Source organism: Schistocerca gregaria, chromosome 7 (genome assembly GCF_023897955.1).
Source record: "Schistocerca gregaria isolate iqSchGreg1 chromosome 7, iqSchGreg1.2, whole genome shotgun sequence".
Lineage (NCBI taxonomy): Eukaryota > Metazoa > Arthropoda > Insecta > Orthoptera > Acrididae > Schistocerca > Schistocerca gregaria.
The window spans coordinates 199,706,150-199,719,314 of NC_064926.1; the positions used below are offsets into that span (position 1 = coordinate 199,706,150).

A 13,165-nucleotide genomic window follows, 5' to 3' on the forward strand; every position below is an offset into this window, starting at 1 on the left:
AATGCAACCATCAGCCATCGAGCCGTCGGTGTAAACCACTTCAGAGCTGCAGAACACTTCAAGCATCAAGAGGAAGTGACAGCGAAGAGCCGCAGGGTTAACGAGGTCCTTAGGGCCATGCAAAAGGTCCAGGTGAAACTTTGGCCTAGGGTTACCCCATGGAGATTTACATAAATGGACCTCGAGGAGAGGTGGTAAAGGCAAGGACTCCAGTTCACACAGAAGCAATCGCACGCAAACCGCAACTGTTAGCCTTGACCTGGGCTGCCAATGTGGGAGGTGAACTGCCGTGGTTGGGAAAAGAAGATGGTAAATAGGATGTTCATGAGAGCTATGAATGTGTGCAACACAACCGGCGAGCAGTTGTGCACATCAGATCTTCAATGGAGGGACTCCAGCCTCTACCAGTGTCAGACATGCCAACTTTCAAAAGTGAAAAATCAGGAGAATTTTAGCGGTGTACTATTGTGAATTACAACACATCCCTGATGATTAAAGTTGCAATACTTCAATAACTGTAACAATTCAATTACATTTGCTTTATTATTTACATGTAAATACTAAATAATGGACATACCTGAGCCTTCGGACTGTATAATTTATCATTCAACATGCTGAACAACATGAATGATGAGCTCTGCAGGTTTCTTTAGGTTCACACGCATTCAAATGAAGCACTCTCGAGAGAACTACAGTTCGAAATTACGATCCAAGGAAACAAATTAACGTATATTAGATTTCTGTTTTGACATTAGCACAGTTTTTGCATGAATAAATCACTGTTAAATAATCACACCTTTTCATTTCATAATGCAACCCATATTTGTATGGCATCTTATATCCGTAAGACATCTTACCCAAATTTAAATCAATTTTATACAAAATGTAAATGTTAGGCTTAGCAAATAATCTGAATAGTTTATCAGTCTGAATTTGTCTGATTACGATAGTTACTTATTCAGCACACCCGTAGCTGACTTAGCCTTCTTCAAAAACTCAACTAAATTTCTGCTCAAAGCACTTGCCTTTCTGAACTGATTTTAAAATCAAAAATTTCTCCAAAGCGGTTTCTGAAAGCATGGACCTGAACTGAGTTTTGGTCTCTGTAACTGTGCTAAAAATTCTCTCACATTCCGCATTACTATGTGGAATTGACAAAATAGCCAGCATCATCTTTGCAGATTTATCATATTTTCGCCCCTGAAACATTTACCTCTCTAAATTCCCCCTAGGTAGCTTAATTCACCCCTAAATTTAGGGGAAAATCCCCTAACTTGGCAACACTGCCTTTTAGACACAGCAAAGCTAATCACTTCGCTTGGAACAACTATAGACTACTCCTTGTCCACGATAACTTTGCGATTGTGCTGGTGCTACCAGAAGCAGAGGAAATTGGCACTAGTTGAAATATATTCATTTATCTCTGAACAATGCCAACGATAAGTTCCTTACTTCCTTGTAGATACGAAGTGCGAGCTACGCCTACTGCCGCTCATGACAGCCACCACACCAATCTAACAAGTTAACATAGACAAATAGCAGCCATACCTTGTCATCCACCAATATATCGAAAGTGCAGGATTTTCAAGCAGTAAGGAAAGTATTGAAACTAATCTGAAAATCAGGAGATTGGTCTTCACTGTCGGGAGATCAGGAGGAAGAAGGAAACATCGGGAGTCTCCCTCTTAAATCGGGAGATTTGGCACACTGGTCACCTGACTCATCCTAAAACCTCCTGTCACTAGTCGAACTCCGCAATGGAGTAATGGGTCAAGCAAACGCAATGCTGAGGGCACCATTGAACCATAAATCACACTCCCATAGTCAAGGCGGGATTGAACAAGGGCTCTGTAGAGCTGCAGCAGCGTGGAGCGATCTGCACCCCAGCTCGTGTTGCTCAGGCAGCGGAGGGCATTGAGGTGCTGCCATCGCTTCCATCAAAGCTGACAAAGATGAGGAAGCCAAGTCAAACAAGCATTGAAAACCAGACCAAAGAATCAGTATGTCTCCACAACAGTTAAAGGATCGTCATTAAGGTAAAGTTCTGGTTCCGGATGAAAGGTACGACACCGCCAGAAATGCATGAGACATTTCTTGAAGGCTGAAAACTGGAAACTGTGGGCTAGAGCCCAAGACTATGCCTTGTGGGTGGCTCCCTGTAAGTGCCGCTCCGCAACACCAGTACTGGTGGAGCAGTATGAAATGCAGTAGTTGTCTGCATACAGAGAGGGTGGGCCGGCTGGCCCTACAGCTACTGCTAGACCGTTATAAAAATAGACACACACTCAATACAGAGTGCTGCGGGACCCCATTCCTCTGCTGGCTATTGAGGGCCGGGAGGGGACTATGGAAGGCACCAACTTGGATATGGAAAGTAGGGAGTGACAGGAAATTTTGGATACAAATCGGGAGCGGGCCTCAGCGACCCCACTCAATGTGGCAAGGATATGATGTTGCTAGGTGGTGTCATATGCTTTTCGTAAATCAAAAGAGACAGCAACCAGGAGTTGCCATCTGGAAAAGGCTGTTCGGATGGCAGTCTTGAGAGACAAGATTATCAGTGGTAGAGCGAACCTGGTGGAAGCCTCCCCGACGTTGAGCCAGTAGGCCACATGACTCCAGGACCCAACCCAACCGCCGACACACCATTCGTTCCAGCAGCTTGCAAAGAACGTTGGTAATCCTGATGGACTGATAGCTATCCACAGCAAGCAGGTTATTAGCAGGTTTGAGCCACGGAATGATGGTGCTCTCCCGCCACTGCGATGGGAAGACATCATTGCACCAGATCCGGCTGAAGATGACAAGGAGGTGTCGCTTGTAGTTGTATGAGAGATTTTTAATCATCTGACTGTGGATCCAATATGGCCCAGGAGCTGTGTCGGGGCAATGTGCGAGGGCACTGATGAGCTTCCACTCTGTAAATGGGGCGTTCTAGGACTAACTGAGGCGTGTAGTGAAAGAGAGGACTTTCCCTTCCAGCCGCCATTTGAGATTGCGAAAGGCTGGGGGGTAATTCTCCGACGCAGAGGCTCAAGTATAGTGCTCAGTTAAGTGCTTGGCAATTATATTTGCACCAGTAGAGAACACGCCATTTATGTTAACACCAGGAACACTTGTTGGGGTCTGGTACCTGAAAACATGTTGGATCTTTGCCCAGACTTGGGAAGGTGACGTATGACATCTAAAGCTTGAGCCATAAGCCACGATGAAGTGTGTGGCGGCCCCAGTGTTTAGGAGGCAGAGGTCGAACTGAGACAATAAAGTTTCGACATCTCTGCCTCGGCTAGTAAGCATGGTGCCACCCACAAGGCATTATGAGCATTAAAATCTCCCAAAAGTAGGAAGGGTTTAAGGAGTTGAGCAATCACTGCAGCCAATGTGTTCAGGGGTGCTGCACCATCTGGAGGAAGATATACACTCCAGACAGTTATTTCCCGCATCGTCCTTATCCTAACAGCGAAGCTTCAAGAGGGATTTGAAGTGGCACCATTTCACTACAGACTGAGTTTAGGACATAATCGCAAATTCCACCTGACACTCTTATTATATAGTCACTACAGTTCCTGTAATATACCTTATAGCCGCAGAGGGCAAGGGCCTGCATTGTCGGGAACCAGGTTTCCTGGAGGGCAATGCAGAAAGCAGGTGTAAAGCTTAACAGTTGCCGAAACTCAGCCAGGTGGTGGTAAAAACATCCACAATTCCACTGGAGGATGACAAGAGACTAGGAAGGCATGGAACATTCAACGAGACAGTTTACGCCACAGGGTCACCTGCTGCCACTGACCTTGCCTGAGCAGTCGATATCCATTGTGCCTGAGGGTCCAGCTAGATCTAGGTCCTCAGCGGATGCCAGAATCACCACCTCATCCTCAGACAGAGCTTGCAGGTAGCGGTGGTGCGGGTGCCACCGCAATTTCCTTGTTCTTGGGGAAGGGGGGTGTCTTCTTTTTGTTTTCGCACGCTGTTCCTTGGGTTCCTCTAGCTGGGAGGGCTTCTTTGATTCAGTCTCAGTGGCTCGGGAAGACCTTTAAGCCCTACGACCAGCAACCTGTGGCTGCTACAGCCACTGGCGGGTGTCGGCTTTGCCACTGGTAGGAACCTGGGAAGGGAGAAACCGAAGGGACCCCAGTGACTGAAGGGACCCCTTCCGAGCAAGAGGAACCGAAGAAGACTTACGCTTCTCTGGCTTAGAAGTGGGGACTATTGCACTCTATGGTTGAGGGAGTGCTGCTCCCGAAGTAGGTGGTGCAGGAGCAACAGTAGTTAAAGTGGCTGTGCAAGATGTCATGCACATGGGATGGAGCCTTTCAAATTTCCTTTTAGCCTCAGTGTAGGTCAGTTGGTCCATGCTCTTTTATTCCATTATTTTCCTTTCCTTCTGTAGACTCCTACAGTCCAGCGAGCAAGAGGAATGGCGCTCTCTGCAGATGACACAGATGGGAGATGGGACACATGGAGTATTGGGATGTGATGGATGACCACAATCTCGACATATGAGGCTGGAAGTACTGCGGGAAGACATACGGCCGAACTTCTAGTACATAAAGCGCCGCATGGGGGGAGGGATATATGGCTTGTCATCACGGCAGCAGACTATCACCTTCACTTTCTGCAGTAATGTGGCACCCTTGAAAGCCAAGACGAAGGCACTGGTGGCAACCTGATTATTCCCAGGATCCTGGTGGATGCGCCAGATGAAATGGACACCTAGTTGCTCTAAGTTGGCGCGCAGCTTGTCATCAGACTGTAGAAGAAGATCCCTGTGGAAGATAATACCCTGGACCACATTGAAGCTCTTATGGAGTGTGAAAGCAACAGAAACATCCCATATTTTGTCACAAGTGTGTAATGCCTGTGGAGGCAGAGGAGGCTGTTGTTAACAAGACTGACCCAGACCGCATTTTGAACAGGCCCTCCACATCCCCAAACTTGTCCTCTAAATGCTCTAAAAAGAACTGAGGCTTCATGGACACAAAGGATTCCCCATCAGCCTGTGTACATACTAAGTACTGGGAAGAATATATTTGCTGCCATCCTAAGCCTGGCATTCCTTCAATGGTGTGGCCAGGAAGCGGAACGATTTGGGGTCATACTTCTGTGTGTTAAACTGAGCCTGTGAACACTTAGAGACTGCTGGTGTTTGTATCACCAGCAAGAGATGATGTACTACGCTTCATTGCGTGTCATCCGCCCTGATGCCACCCACTCCCACTAGGGGCCCTCCCCACAAGCACCACCCAGCCGCAGCAAAGGTCACCTGGCACGATGGCCTTTCCCGAGAGTCCCAACGCCCCAGGGGGATGAGCGTCTACCATTGGCATATGTGGGGAGTTCCCAGCACAGACATAAGCAGAGCGATCCCTATGTGTCCAGGGGGCTAAAACCAACAGGGTATATGGCGGCCCCACCACAACAGACTGGGTACCGTGCTGGATATGAGGTGCAAAGAAGTCCATGGTCACTGTCAGCACAGAAAGCAGCAGTGCATAGAGCACGGTGGAAAACGCACACAGGAAGGTATCCTCGCCCAGGAGATGGAGAATGAGCGAGATTGCAATGCAACAATGAGAAAGTGGGCTAAAGATCACAATGTACGATGGACGCAATGCACCATGTAAGGCGCCCTTCCCCAATTGGCTCGCTCTTTGGGAAAATTTAGAAGATGGAAGTCAAGTCCTACAGGCAACCATCACATGAAGTCGAAAACATGTGAGACTCCTTTCAGTTGCCTCTTACGACAGGCAGGAATACTTCGGCCTATTCTAACCCCCGGACCTGCAGGGGGAGCAGAACTATGAGTTAACCCTGTGCATAGACTATAATAATGTAATCACAGACAAGTTATAAAGATGAATGCACAAAATTATGGATTTTCTCTGTGAACTGCAACTTTTTGAGTAACTAAAATCTGCATGGTATGTTACAATAGTATGTTCAAATAGAGTGATTCGAACAATAAAGAATGAGCATTCAAAAAACACACAACACCCGTTTGTAACTTCGCAGTAACAGGTTCAGTTGCGTGAGCGCAACTCTGTGTGACTGTTGAGTTGTAACTTCAGTGAAGGTCACCTGCTATTTTGTTGCAAAGAAGTAGTAACATAATGTGTTAATTCAAAGACAATCTCTCATTCAAAAGTTGGAAAAATCTGTTACTAGATAACATTTTGATGTTACCTTTAGGGACATCTACATGCTACTAATTGTACTACACATTCTCCAGTACAGAAACATTAATAGTTTTCTAACAAAGAAGGTGTGAGTGCTGAAGCAGACAAAAAGATCATCGCAAGGTCAGAACTGTTGACAGAAGGCAGAACACAAAACCATGGTGCTGCCAGTTGCATTTTGTGCACAGGGATATGTGGAAGGTATGTGGTTCAAGATGGGATGAAATATGCAGGATTGCTATATTTCAATTAAAATAACTTTTTTATTGGCATTTCAGCAGTCTGAGTGGTAGGGGGCAAGACATCATCCAACAGCTGTTGTTTCTTCAGCTCCTCATTTTGAAGGTACATGTGGTATGTGGCCAGGTGAGGCATGTTACACAGGATACAAGGGGCGGGCCAGGTTGAGCCAAACACTGAATTATTTACATCCATTACATGCATCTGTGTCATGCTCCATAGTTGGTTACACAACCCTCCCCCACTGACGCCTGTAAATTTCAAATTTATATTATTCGCGGTATAAAATAATAAGTGTTGAGAAGGGGCCACAGGCCAGCACATGTACTGGGCAACCAAAATAACTAGGAAAATATTTACAATAAGACTGACACAGGACTGACCTTTGTTAATGAACATCGCAGAGGACATTGTAAAGACCACTGTTGATGTCAATGCAATGCTGTACTGTTGCACACTTGTAGCATCTCTGCTTCAGGGACAGGAGCAATAGCGTTTTCAATACTCAGCTGTAGTTTTTTACTGCATGAGGATTATCTGAGAACACCCGAGCTATCAATTTGCTCCACAACCAAAAATCACAGGAAGAGAGATCAGGTAATCGAGGTGGCCAGGAGACCTCACTGCCTATGCAGACTGTCCTCACATAAAATGTCATGCACTCGCATTAACGTTGTCAAGGCGGGCACTGTATCCATACAGTCAATCTTCTGAGTTGATCCAGATATGGATAAAATAATTTTGGCGCACAGCAGCTGGACAGACAACAGTTTGGCGAAAGAATCGTGTAACAGTGTGGAACAAACACCAATCTTTATGTTATGAACAGCTCTTCAAAATGCGGATGGGGATTTTCTTATGCATAGTGGTGCATGTTCTGAGTGTCTACATACCCCAGGCTAAAGGTGACCTCATTAAAAGAAATAAAACTTCACCTTGAAGACACCAGTGACTCTCCATGTTTAAGGCTGAACTATGTCTAAGCAATGATACCTTCAAATTTCTTAAATGTCACACTGCTCAATATGATACCGACATGCTGGTTGAATTGTGATATCACATCTGACTTAAAAACTGACAGTTCCATGAAATAGGAAGTTTGTAAACTAGGTTACAACAAATAGTTTACTCCCCCAATTGAAGCTATGCTCCTAATTTCCACCTATAAACGCTCTGGGAAGTCGTGGCATATTTGGAAAAATTGCAACCTCGTGACAAGCAAGATTATACATTTCACTGCTGCACCACAACCTACAGATAAGTCCGTCATCACAATCAGATTTTTGCTTTCACATCTACTGGCTTTGTCAACTCACAAACGGTTGCCTTCCAGCCTAACCTACACCTCAGGCTATGCTACACCTCAGTCTGTCACCAGAACAAGATTTTTCGCTTTTGTATTTGTTAGCTTCGCCAATTCCAACCCACACTATTACCTTCCAACCTAACCTAGACCTTAGATTACACTATAGATCTGGCTGTAACCACAACCAGGTTCTTTGTGGCAATTCATGCTGCAGGCTTGTGCCCCAGCATAACATCATGCTCAAAAGGGGGGGGGGGGGGGGGGCGGGTAGGGGAGCTGAACTAAACTCCTGGAAATTGTGACTTATTAGAACAGTCTAATATTTGCGATGAACACAAATGCCACTGCTTCACTCTCACCAATTTAAGTACGCTATCACACCCAAAGCCTAGATACCCTCGGAAATAGCGATATGGAAACAGTGACATTCAGAATAAAACAGCAAAATATTTCTCGAAGAATAGTACTGTCATTGCTCTACTAGCAGAAATTTAAGATGTGCTATTACATCCCAACCTAACTGTGTCCCTGTATAAAAAAAGCACCAATATCTGTGACAAAATTATAGGTGAAGGCATAGCTCTGTTTATTTCTATACTGTATGCATATTAATTTGTGTGTGCGCACGCATATAGTCATGTTGTAATTGGCTGATTAGGTCATGTCTGCTGTACTCGCTGTAACTGGTTGAGTATATCATGTGTCCCGTGCTCGCTGTGAGTGGCTAATAGCAGCAAACCGAGCACCCACCATCTTCAGTGTCTCTGAAGCTAATGGATAACGTATTTATACTTACATATTCCAAAAGTACGCAGTTTCGGCAATAGAATAGATAGAGATTTCACCAAGATGTGTTTTTTTTTGTGAACAGTCTGTTGTGCTACTGTGCAGGTAGTCTGATACTGGTATATAAAAATTTTGCCACAACAAACATTTATAAATACCTGCTTATTGGTTAATCAAAATTGAATGATTGGCTATGCAATGGTGTCAAAAACTGTTTTTCCACTACAAAATGACATTTTTTGGATGGTAATCATCATACAAATATTTAAAACACAAATTTCTAAATTCCTCTCTTAACATACACAAAAGACTGCAGTTGACAATTTGAACAAAATAAAATTTTATAAATAAAACCACATTCAAGCAAAATGGGTAACAGGAGGAAATACTGCAATAACATGGACGAAAATATAAAATTATGAATAAGAAGTTAAATCAAATTAAATAAGCTTTACATAACAATAATTAAAATTACATGGGCAATGATTCCAAATGAAAACAAAAAAATGGCAGAGAGAGTAAATAAAGAGTTAATATTAAGACCAGCAAAGGAGATATATATATAAAACCATCTGAAAAATTACCACTTCAATGAAAGCATATAAAAATAGATAGCATCAAGGTGGTCTCAATGCCACAACTTAGCCAAACAACTTAACTGCCACATACTACACCATTCTGGAAGTTAATACTATTAGTAATACTAGTGGATCATACAAAATTATTTTTTGTCGGTTGTTCATTAACAACGTAGAATAGAGTTGCTGCATGTGATATCAGGAACACTAACTTACACCATCATCTTGGTGGTTTCAAAAAATTAATTCCAACCTTGGGGACCTCCCTTGTCGGTGTTGCTTAAGTCAACACACATGTTCAAATGGAGGGCAAACTAAGAAACCAATATTTTTTTCGCTATGTGAAAAAACTTCCTCACCGGAAATACAGACCACCAAAGATAGAACGTCAGTTGACATTTCTTACTTGTATTTACAGGCAAAATATTGAAGTGCTTTACTCTAGAACAGTTTATGTTTCATTACCTTTTATTTTATTTGAAAGATAATCATTTTCTGATTAATTCTGAAACTGTATGTTGTTTTGTTATAGCCGCTGAATGTAAATGTCTTGTGACTAGGGCCTCCTGTCAGGTAGACCGTTCGCCTGGTGAAAGTTTTTCAATTTGATGCCACTTCGGCAACTTGTGTGTCGATGGGGATGAAATTAAGATTAGGACAACACAACACCCAGTCCCATCCAGGAATTTAACCCAGATGTTTACGATTGACATTCTGTCGCGCTGACCACTCAGATACCAGAGGGGGAACGCTATAGCCACTGATTTAGTTATTAGGCCTACATTATTATCAAAAAAAATGTCAATTTCAAAATGTTCATTTAAGTGAATACCATACAGGACTACATTTTCTGAGAACGAGAACTACCACTTCAGTTTAACTGACACACACACACACACACACACACACACACACACACACACACACACACACACACATAAACATGTGACCATTGTGACAGAATAAAAACATGAATTAACAAGTTAGAACCAGTTTTTTTTTTTTTTTTTTTTTTGGAGGCAACACTATATGAAATGTCTTCTGACTACAGCTGCAGAACAGTGAAGCATGTGCTGATTATAGCTTATCCATAATGGGATGGAAGTTCAACAAACTTTCCAAGTGTTCATGACACCTGTTAAACTGGAAGTTGAAGTTTTGATTTTGCAGGGAATGTACTAAAAGAAACTGATCAGCAATTTAAAAAAAAATGCAGCTCACAATGCCAAACCGAGGATAAAATTTCAGCCATAAAATTATTATCTTTCAAACAAAATGAAGGAATATATCTCGAAATATTATGAAGGGAGGGAAAGCATTTTAGCTCAAGTATGCGACAAATGCCACCTAAAGCACCATTTTTAAGACCAACTGAAATCCTTCCATTAGAAAGTAGCCCCCGTGGAACTTAGATGAGGCACTGGCAGGTTTAAGGTACGAGCTGGGTTGAACAATACTTGCACGTCTAAGTTGTTAGTGTAATTTCTGCAAAATGCGTATGTCCATGATTGATTTCGAGCCGAGTTTAGCACACCATACTAAACTATCGAGCAATTTCATTACCAAAAATTACATTAAAGAAGACCGGTGCAGTCAGTAACATTAACAAAAGTTCTTTGTAGGACCAACATTACACAGCAAAGATTAATTCTACAAAATCAAAGAACTCTCACTTTAAAAACCAAGAACATAAAAAATCAATCATTTGCGGCAGAAATGTACACTACTGGGACGATGGTACTATGATTTCAAGTACTCTATAGAATTTTAGGCTAATTATCATTCCTTCGTGAACTAATGATACATACCCAGGTAGAATCAACATAACTGCAACAAAATGCGTCCCTCAAAGAATGATACAGCAGTCACCCCCCCCCCCCCCCCACGCACACAGAAAAACACTGCCCCCCCTTAGTAGCAGTGTCATTGTCATCCTCCAAGTACAGTAGATTATACAGTGCCTTTGCTGCTAACAGTTTCATCTTGTTCTGCGTACAAAATATCTAGTAGGGTACAATAAACTAAGCCAATGTTTTCTCCAACTAAGCCACTCAATAATAAATGCACCAAATTTACAACAACTCGATTTTGAAGAACACAATGTAGCGAACGGCTTCCAATTGTTACCAGCAATCTTTCGATGTATGCCAGTCCTCTCCTTACGCAATAAACATCACAAGGCATGTGCTAACTTTCACACTGCAGGAAAACCTACCTCCGTGTCCATCATACACACCAAAAAAGGCAGTTCCTGGATCATCGGGTAACGACAGAATTTGCGTGTGAGCATCTTCCATGGTGATTCGCCATCCTTGCATGCAGCTGGAGCCCACCTTAAGTTTAGAATTTTGACAACACGAGGACTCCTTGGTTGTCACCGGCTCCGAAAGTGTCTGCCCCATCCTATCCTAAAGGCGGTACCGGCAGCCACCAATGCTACCGGACCTCCCACCACCTGTAAAACAATATTTTCAGTTCCCCCGTTCTCAGACAACTGAGCAATCCACACGGTGGATGTCTCGGGGTATCAATATGAAATTATCAATTCTATCACCGTTAATTTTCTGCTTTTTCTCCACTTAATCAAAAACCATCTGTACAAATTTCGCCGTTACTAACCTTCGGATAATGCTTCTCCTATAATTCAAAGTGATCTCATACACTGAAAGACGGCAGGTAACATGTAATTTACATTTCAGTTCAAGAAACGGAGAGGACATATAGCATTCCACACACTGAAAGCTAGAGTAATTGTTGGGTTCAGGTTTAGTGAAATCGTTAGCATATCATCTTACAACACTTTTTACTTCATAACATGGAATTATTTTCCTTTACCATACCTAACTGAAAAACATATGACAATAATTTCTTCTTTCTAAACCCCTTGTTTTCGTGATACACTTCCTACGCAAAAGCGTAGGAAAAATAAAACTAGAGTCTATCGCACAAAGATATATATAAACCATAGATATTTACAATCTCTATAACACAACCGAGTCGAATCGGTTAGTGATTGTCGGCGCGTACCGCTACATCACCACAAGTTTCTTGGTGGATTATTGGGAGTCAAATGATAATGTTGAACTGACTGTAATTCTATGGAATAGTGGTCTGATCCCATTAGATAATTCATGATATTCCATCAAAGATCTGCAGCGGGGTTTGGCGAAAACAGTTAAGTCGAACGCGGATAGTCTTTTACTGGTTGCGGAAATCAATGTTACGGATCCATTATTCAAAACATGAAGACCAAAGTGTTCCACAATGTAAGTCAATTCACACTTGCCGCCACTTCACGTCAAAACATTCCACAATGCATTTCAAATGATGGGCTTCACAGAGGCCGTCGACGGACCGTCACATCACTGTCAAAATTCGTAGTAAAGAAAATTTTTGAGTGGGTTGTGTGCTAACATCTGACGTTAACTTTTTCCCCACCGTCGTTCATATTAAGTAGTGGATTTTATGTTTTTTGGTTCTTCTTCATCTTTTTTTCTGTGCATTGATTTCGTGGTAAATTAAAAATATACTTTATTTTTATTTATTTATAAAGAACTCCTTGATCCGTATTGCGATGAAACACAATGATGCGGAACGTGTCAGGTTTACATTATTAGCCGCCTGGTGTGGCCGAGCGGTTCTAGCCGCTACAGTCTGGAACCGTGCGACCGCTACTGTCGCAGGTTCGAATCCTGGCTTGGGCATGGATGTGTGTGTAGTTCTAAGTTATAGGGGACTGATGACCTCAGAAGTTAAGTCCCATAGTGCTCAGAGCCATCTTTTTACATTATTGTAGAAATACAATAAAGAAACGTACAATAACAAAAATTAAGCAAATTGACGAGTAAGCTAGAGAGTTGAAGTAAAATTAATAAGGTATAGCTCAAGTAAACATGGCGTAAATTACTGAGAATAAATCACAGTACAGAAAAAATAATATTTATACATTGATCATCTTGAACAAGTAAGAAGAATTATGGCTAACATGTTATAAATAGAAAATCTCAAAACATCAATTCGAATTAAATAAAAATTAACAAAACCTTAATTGATTAATCTTCATGTACTCATCAAGAGAG

General features: G+C 42.4%; 1 protein-coding gene across 6 annotated transcripts in view; it reads right to left on the minus strand.

Annotated features, from left to right (window-relative positions):
* LOC126281295 (probable protein phosphatase 2C T23F11.1) overlaps positions 1-12,223 on the minus strand; it is a 56,031-nt gene extending 43,808 nt beyond the window's left edge. The window contains exons 1-3 of one of the 6 annotated variants that reach the window (XM_049980124.1): positions 11,927-12,223; positions 11,706-11,748; positions 11,302-11,541 (exon numbers count right to left, since the gene is read on the minus strand). In XM_049980124.1, coding sequence (XP_049836081.1) covers positions 11,302-11,488 — 187 coding nt within the window. In that variant the 5' untranslated portion in view covers positions 11,489-11,541; positions 11,706-11,748; positions 11,927-12,223. Of the gene's footprint in view, positions 1-11,301; positions 11,542-11,705; positions 11,829-11,926 lie in introns of all 6 variants that reach the window. The other 5 variants (XM_049980123.1, XM_049980127.1, XM_049980126.1 and 2 more) reach the window with 5 other exon arrangements.
* Between the last annotated feature and the right edge of the window lie 942 nt (positions 12,224-13,165).